Raw genomic sequence first — 8,124 nt, forward strand, 5'->3', positions numbered from 1 at the left:
AAGTTAGACCTCCTTGATTGGGTGAAAGACTGGAGGACTCAGCCCGAGGTGAGACCGGATCAGGTTCTGTTTTGGGACTGTTTCTCGTTCAATCAAGAAATGTCCAGAGGAAGCTGAAGTGTTTGGATGATTTATTTGAGATCTCAGATAAGGACACGCCACAAGTCCACCTTGCTGGCAGGAGGAGGAGGAGCCAGCAAAAGACAGACTTGAGAGGAGGGGTCGGGTGAAGTGTCCCGTGTTGTTTGGATTGGGGGGGCGAAATACAGAGTGTGATTGTAAACAGGAAGCTTTTGGTTAAACATGGGGAAAGGCAGTAATACAGCATCAATCACAAGAGAAGCAATATGAATGAGTGAGTCCTTGTCTCATGTTTGTGTGAAGGGTAGGGTGTTTAAAGCACGGGGCCATAAAGAACTGTATCTTTTAGACACCAACACGGGCCAATTCAGTCTCCTTTCGTGTAACGTCAGATGTCCAACTTGGTGTCGCGTGGCCATACCCGCATCTCTGGTGTTAGGTGGAAGAGGCTGGCTTGCAAGGGCGGTCCATATGAGGGGCAGGTGTTGATTAAATGGTCGTCAGTCTGCTCAGGGGTCACCGCACTCGCATGCCGCACTGTGTCAGGTTCAAACACCCAACTATTTATTAAAAAGGACAAGACGCAAGGAATCAAACAGACAGGATTCAATTTAGCTCATGAGGAGAGCGCGTGGATCTGCACCCTCATACAGTGTCACCCCACGCTCTGAGGAAAAAGTTCCCGCGCCTCCCCATTTATTTGGGCATTCCCTGGTTCCATAGCTGCAGCTGCTTCTAAGGGGAGGGGTCCCATTATGCAGCAGCCCAGCACTGGTTCATAAACAGGTAAAACAAAATGTGCTTGGAGCGGTGTCAGGTTTGCCCCTTCTCTGCTTCGGGTCCTGATTCGGCCCCTCCCGTGGCTGTCCAGATCTGAAAAGCAGACACTTCTACGGCGAGGCACATTCCATGGCACACAGTGGAGATTTACAAGCTGTCTGAATATGCTTGATAAGAAAGGAGTGGATAGTAACCAGGGCAACCGCTCTTCACGCAGGGCAACCTGAACTGCAAGCAAACGAGTTGTGTGATAACTTATATACAATTATTCTGACAGTCCGCCAAGCCCCACGTCTTCATTGATGACCCAAAGCGACCGACCCCAGTCTGTAGACGGTTCAACGTGGTCCATTGCCGGCGCGGTAGGTCGTCTCCTCCGATGGCGCCATCTCCTGCGTTCCAAATGTAGCGGTGGACTCGGGAGGGCCCGGCCGACTCCCACTCCTGCTTCCAAGCTGCTGCCAATTCAGTGAAGAGAAGCAATACAGCATAAATCACATGAGGACTGTTGCTTGGACTAAAACTGGTGTTGGACAAGAGATGACTCAAATATTCATTTGACCAGTTGAACAGTTCCTCGGAAGATTATTTACAGGTGGACATTTATTTTCTGTCATGCAGCAAAGCGTTCTGCCTGGGAAAGGTGTGGCCAAGGTTCTGGAGGACTTGAGGCTGGCTTGGCGCTGGGGCCAAGTTCCAAACCTGCTGAATGCCATGGAGATGGTCATGTGGACTCTCATGCTGGAGAGTCCAGAAAAGGTTTCCCCGCTCACATTCAGAACTTGTGTCCTCTGGACAAGGTCTGACCTTGTTCTCGTGTCTGCAGGAAACTGTACCACAGCTCTGGTTGGCTTGGAAGCAGAGGACGGACTTTGGTAAACCCTTCAGATGTTGTGCTATATAGGGAGTATAGTTGTGTATTGCTTTTGCCTATAAGGAGGGGCGGCCCTGGTTATGGAGTTAGTTTATTTCACACGGTTACAATCATGCATCACATATTTCAGCAGGTCTGAAAAGAAGTAGGAAGAAGCAGAGCTTATTTCAGTGTTTCTTAACCATAGGGGACCACGAGCCCCCCTTAGGGGTCCGCCAAACAGTAGTGGTTGTGGACCATACTCAGTTGTAATACACTTTTCCACCACTTGTGGCAGTAATGACAGCATCAGAAGAAGTCGGCAGCTAAAGTCTTAGAGAAGTTTCTTCAGCGCAAAAATGCTGACTAAAGCAGTGAATCTGTATTTTCATTTGCACTTCAGTTTTACTGACACTAATCTTAGTCTCCATGGCAACAAATAAAGTGAGTTTCTTACAATTACTACAAGTACTATTATCACTGGAGGATGAGGAATAGCTAAACATGCTTCACTACACACCGTAGGAGGATACAATAGCTCAGCAGCATCACAATGTAAACAAACGCCATGGGTGGATCTACACCTGACATCCACTGTAATGATACCAAGTACAAGAGCGTATCTAGTCGATACTACTATGATTACATCGATATTTTTTTTAGCATCACAAAATCTTCTTTCGTTTTAAAAAAAAATCATATAATGTTTATAAAGTCAGTAAATACGTCCCTGGACACATGAGGACTTTGAATATGACCAATGTATGATCCTGTAACTACTTGGTATCACATCCATACCTAAATGCAGGCCCGGCCCTAACCAATCTGGCGCCCTAGGCAAGATTTTAGGTGGCGCCCCCCCACATCGGCAGTGAAGTGTATATACTCACAAGAAACCGAATAGCTTTGTCTTTGACCTTTTTTTTACTTAAAGAAAGCAAATTAACAATCAGAATAGTTAACAAGATAAAAACAAATATGAATAAATAAATGAATGCAAAAAATAAAAAATGAATATATGAAATACAATATTTTTTACATACATATTGCTTAATTAACATTAATGATGTGCACTTTAACAACTAGGCTTACAACTATACCTAATATATAAAGGGGTGGAAAAGTGACTATTACCTGCAGGGCAAACATTAGCTAACCAGAAGGCAATAACAATGTAAACAAAAACACCTGCTTAAAAGATCTAATACAAATGTCCCTGAGGAATGTAAGGTGGGAGTACAGTAATTACCTAACGTTACATTATTATTTTCCATAACAATTTAGCCCCCTCCACAATATTAACCCGACGTTAAAACAGAACTAGCTATTTATTGATTAGCAATTGCCGAATCATGTAACATTAGCTTAATGCTAAAAAGCCAGCTACTATCACATTCTGTGACAGACAAATAATTTCATGTAGGCTAACGTTACCTACCTGCTACCTCTGTCTTTTTCTCGTTTCTACTCCTCTTCTTTTCTCTTTTTTCTTCCCTGGGCACCTGACAGTTTTGGCCGTTTTGACATCTTGTGTTGATTTTTTGATGTGGTGACGTCCAAAAAGAGTCATCGGGAAGGGAGGGGGCGCACTGTGCGGGGGGAGAGGGGGGGGGGGGGGGGGGGGGGTGGGGGTGCGTAATGTTGTAACAAATAATATTTCTATTAAATAGGCTTTACTTTGCATTTTAATTAACGTGGGATTATTTTTTGTATTTAGAAATAATAGTACCAACTTTTTTTTTTTTTTTTTTTTTTTTTTTCTCCAACATTTGTGGCACTGGCGTGGCGCCCCCTGATGGACGGCGCCCTTAGCATTTGCCTATACGGCCTATGCCACGGGCCGGCCCTGACCTGGGGATAGGTTGATTGGCAACACTAAATGGTCCCTAGTGTGTGAATGTGAGTGTGAATGTTGTCTGTCTATCTGTGTTGGCCCTGTGATGAGGTGGCGACTTGTCCAGGGTGTACCCCGCCTTCCGCCCGATTGTAGCTGAGATAGGCTCCAGCGCCCCCCGCGACCCCGAAGGGAATAAGTGGTAGAAAATGGATGGATGGATAACTAAAATCGATCACTAAATCAATGCATGTAAATAAACAGGTCAGTGAGTAAGTAAATACCAAAATAAACAAAGTAGGTCAGTAAATGATGGTTCACACGACAAGATGAATAATCTCGTTTAAAAGAAAAAAAGATGTCTCTAACGGAAATGAACGTTAGTTATAACAGCCCTAAAAAAAAGCAATGTTTTATGTTCTTAAAGTGGTAAAAATATGTCTTTATTCTACCTTCCAGGTGCGATCTCTTACATTCCTCGGCCAGGTGAGTGCTTCCTGCTATTCATCCTCCTAAAAACCAGCGTCCTCCACAGTGGACATGGAAAATGTGCCTGCAAATGTCCACTGCAGAGGACGTGTGTGGGTCAGTGCTGACGTGCTCCCAATGTGTTTGTTGCCAGTGTGGGACTGGATCACCAAGGCCGCAGGTACAGTCTTCATTTCATCCCCGCCCCTTAACTCCGCCTCTCTGCTAACTCCACAATCGCCCGTTCGCCGCCAGTGGAGGTGACTCTCAACAAAGACACGGCCAACCCCGACCTTCACATCTCCGGCGACGACAAGAAGATGCGCGTCGGCTTGGAGAGGAAGGACGTCCTCAACCACCGCCGGCGCTTTGACGGCTGGTGGTGCGCCGTGGGATCGGAGGGCTTCGGCGCGGGCCGTCGCTACTGGGAGGTGCAAGTAGGTGAGCGAGATTGGCGGCTGGGCGTGGCCAAAGAGTCGGCCCTGAGGAAAGGGTTCAAGTCCCTCAACACCGGCACGGGTTACCTGACCCTGCGCCTGGAGAGGGGCACCGAGCTCAAGGCGCTGACGGTGCCGTTCACCGCCCTGCCGCCGGGCCTCATCCCCCAGAAAGTGGGCGTCTACCTGGATTACGACGCCGGCCAGCTGTCCTTCTACGACGCGGACACGCACGTCCACATCTACACGTACAACGAGCGCTTTTGCGAGAAGCTCTTCCCACTCTTCGGTACGGTGGAGGTCGCCAATGATCTGGTGATAAGGACCCCTGAAGTGGAGGCCCAGTGTCTCTGTGCTACATCCTGCCTTTGGGCTTGAGGAAAGTCTGCAGTGGATGTCACATTTAGCAATGAAAAGGAGGTTATGCAAATATATTATATTCCTGCTGTAAAAGAATGAGGGTGTGCTTTTAAATAGCTTCTGCTGCTACAATCAAATGAAACCATGTGCTGGCTTATGTCCTGTATTAGACTGTAGCATCCTATGTAGTATTCACCCTGCACTCAATTAAAGATATAAATGGTGGACTCGCTTTTTACTCAGGTGGTGTCTTCTCCTATGTAGAAGGGCACCGTGGTGGTGTGTGACGCCCAGGCCCGGCCCTAACCAATCTGGCGCCCTAGGCAAGATTTTAGGTGGCGCCCCCCCACATCGGCACTGAAGTGTATATACTCACAAGAAACCGAATAGCTTTGTCTTTGACCTTTTTTTTTACTTAAAAAAAGCAAATTAACAATCAGAATAGTTAACAAGATAAAAAAAAAAATGAATAAATAAATGAATGCAAAAAATAAAAAATGAATATATGAAATACAATATTTTTTACATACATATTGCTTAATTTACAAAAATGATGTGCACTTTAACAACTAGGCTTACAACTATACCTAATATATAAAGGGGTGGAAAAGTGACTATTACCTGCAGGGCAAACATTAGCTAACCAGAAGGCAATAACAATGTAAACAAAAAACACTTGCTTAAAAGATCTAATACAAATGTCCCTGAGGAATGTAAGGTGGGAGTACTGTAATTACCTAACGTTACATTATTATTTTCCATAACAATTTAGCCCCCTCCACAATATTAACCCGACGTTAAAACAGAACTAGCTATTTATTGATTAGCAATTGCCGAATGATGTAACATTAGCTTAATGCTAAAAAGCCAGCTACTATCACATTCTGTGACAGACAAATAATTTCATGTAGGCTAACGTTACCTACCTGCTACCTCTGTCTTTTCTCGTTTCTCCTCCTCTTCTTTTCTCTTTTTTCTTCCCTGGGCACCTGACAGTTTTGGCCGTTTTGACATCTTGTGTTGATTTTTTGATGTGGTGACGTCCAAAAAGAGTCATCGGGAAGGGAGGGGGCGCACCGTGCGGGGGGAGGTGGGGGGAGGCATAATGTTGTAACAAATAATATTTCTATTAAATAGGCTTTACTTTGCATTTTAATTAACGTGGGATTATTTTTTGTATTTAGAAATAATAGTACCAACTTTTTTTTTTTTTTTCTCCAACATTTGTGGCACTGGCGTGGCGCCCCCTGATGGACGGCGCCCTTAGCATTTGCCTATACGGCCTATGCCACGGGCCGGCCCTGACCTGGGGATAGGTTGATTGGCAACACTAAATTGGCCCTAGTGTGTGAATGTGAGTGTGGATGTTGTCTGTCTATCTGTGTTGGCCCTGCGATGAGGTGGCGACTTGTCCAGGGTGTACCACGCCTTCCGCCCGATTGTAGCTGAGATAGGCTCCAGATAACTAAAATTGATAACTAAATCAATGCATGTAAATAAACAGGTCAGTGAGTAAGTAAATACCAAATTAAACAAAGTAGGTCAGTAAATGATGGTTCACACGACGAGATGAATAATCTCGTTTCAAAAAAAAAATGATGTCGCTAACGGAAATGAACGTTAGTTATAACAGCCCTAAAAAAAAGCAATGTTTTATATTCTTAAAGTGGTAAAAATATGTCTTTATTCTACCTTCCAGGTGCGATCTCTTACATTCCTCGGCCAGGTGAGTGCTTCCTGCTATTCATCCTCCTAAAAACCAGCGTCCTCCACAGTGGACATGGAAAATGCCTGCAAATGTCCACTGCAGAGGACGTGTGTGGGTCAGTGCTGACGTGCTCCCAATGTGTTTGTTGCCAGTGTGGGACTGGATCACCAAGGCCGCAGGTACAGTCTTCATTTCATCCCCGCCCCTTAACTCCGCCTCTCTGCTAACTCCACAATCGCCCGTTCGCCGCCAGTGGAGGTGACCCTCAACAAAGACACGGCCAACCCCGACCTTCACATCTCCGGCGACGACAAGAAGATGCGCGTCGGCTTGGAGAGGAAGGACGTCCTCAACCACCGCCGGCGCTTTGACGGCTGGTGGTGCGCCGTGGGATTGGAGGGCTTCGGCGCGGGCCGCCGCTACTGGGAGGTGCAAGTAGGTGAGCGAGATTGGCGGCTGGGCGTGGCCAAAGAGTCGGCCCTGAGGAAAGGGTTCAAGTCCCTCAACACCGGCACGGGTTACCTGACCCTGCGCCTGGAGAGGGGCACCGAGCTCAAGGCGCTGACGGTGCCGTTCACCGCCCTGCCGCCGGGCCTCATCCCCCAGAAAGTGGGCGTCTACCTGGATTACGACGCCGGCCAGCTGTCCTTCTACGACGCGGACACGCACGTCCACATTTACACGTACAACGAGCGCTTTTGCGAGAAGCTCTTCCCACTCTTCGGTACGGTGGAGGTCGCCAATGATCTGGTGATAAGGACCCCTGAAGTGGAGGCCCAGTGTCTCTGTGCTACATCCTGCCTTTGGGCTTGAGGAAAGTCTGCAGTGGATGTCACATTTAGCAATGAAAAGGAGGTTATGCAAATATATTATATTCCTGCTGTAAAAGAATGAGGGTGTGCTTTAAAATAGCTTCTGCTGCTACAATCAAATGAAACCATGTGCTGGCTTATGTCCTGTATTAGACTGTAGCATCCATGTGGTGTACTATGTAGTATTCACCCTGCACTCAATTAAAGATATAAATGGTGGACTCACTTTTTACTCAGGTGGTGTCTTCTCCTATGTAGAAGGGCACCGTGGTGGTGTGTGACGCCCAGGCCCGGCCCTAACCAATCTGGCGCCCTAGGCAAGATTTTAGGTGGCGCCCCCCCACATCGGCACTGAAGTGTATATACTCACAAGAAACCGAATAGCTTTGTCTTTGACCTTTTTTTTTTACTTAAAAAAAGCAAATTAACAATCAGAATAGTTAACAAGATACAAAAAAATATGAATAAATAAATGAATGCAAAAAATAAAAAATTAATATATGAAATACAATATTTTTTACATACATATTGCTTAATTTACAAAAATGATGTGCACTTTAACAACTAGGCTTACAACTATAACTAATATATAAAGGGGTGGAAAAGTGACTATTACCTGCAGGGCAAACATTAGCTAACCAGAAGGCAATAACAATGTAAACAAAAAACACCTGCTTAAAAGATCTAATACAAATGTCCCTGAGGAATGTAAGGTGGGAGTACTGTAATTACCTAACGTTACATTATTATTTTCCATAACAATTTAGCCCCCTCCACAATATTAACCCGAC

General features: G+C 45.7%; 1 protein-coding gene across 3 annotated transcripts in view; it reads left to right on the top strand.

Moving 5' to 3' along the window:
- LOC133615353 (uncharacterized) overlaps positions 1 to 7,492 on the top strand; it is a 21,378-nt gene extending 13,886 nt beyond the window's left edge. The window contains exons 5-10 of one of the 3 annotated variants that reach the window (XM_072915723.1): positions 1 to 48; positions 1,483 to 1,620; positions 1,688 to 1,736; positions 4,008 to 4,034; positions 4,171 to 4,197; positions 6,775 to 7,492. The exon at positions 1 to 48 is cut by the window's left edge and continues 87 nt beyond it. In XM_072915723.1, coding sequence (XP_072771824.1) covers positions 1 to 48; positions 1,483 to 1,620; positions 1,688 to 1,736; positions 4,008 to 4,034; positions 4,171 to 4,197; positions 6,775 to 7,334 — 849 coding nt within the window. In that variant the 3' untranslated portion in view covers positions 7,335 to 7,492. Of the gene's footprint in view, positions 49 to 1,482; positions 1,621 to 1,687; positions 1,737 to 4,007; positions 4,035 to 4,170; positions 4,198 to 4,271; positions 5,374 to 6,512; positions 6,540 to 6,673; positions 6,701 to 6,774 lie in introns of those variants that run through there. The other 2 variants (XM_061973891.2, XM_072915722.1) reach the window with 2 other exon arrangements.
- Positions 7,493 to 8,124: the final 632 nt, after the last annotated feature.

This window comes from Nerophis lumbriciformis, linkage group LG22, assembly GCF_033978685.3.
Source record: "Nerophis lumbriciformis linkage group LG22, RoL_Nlum_v2.1, whole genome shotgun sequence".
NCBI classification, from domain to species: domain Eukaryota; kingdom Metazoa; phylum Chordata; class Actinopteri; order Syngnathiformes; family Syngnathidae; genus Nerophis; species Nerophis lumbriciformis.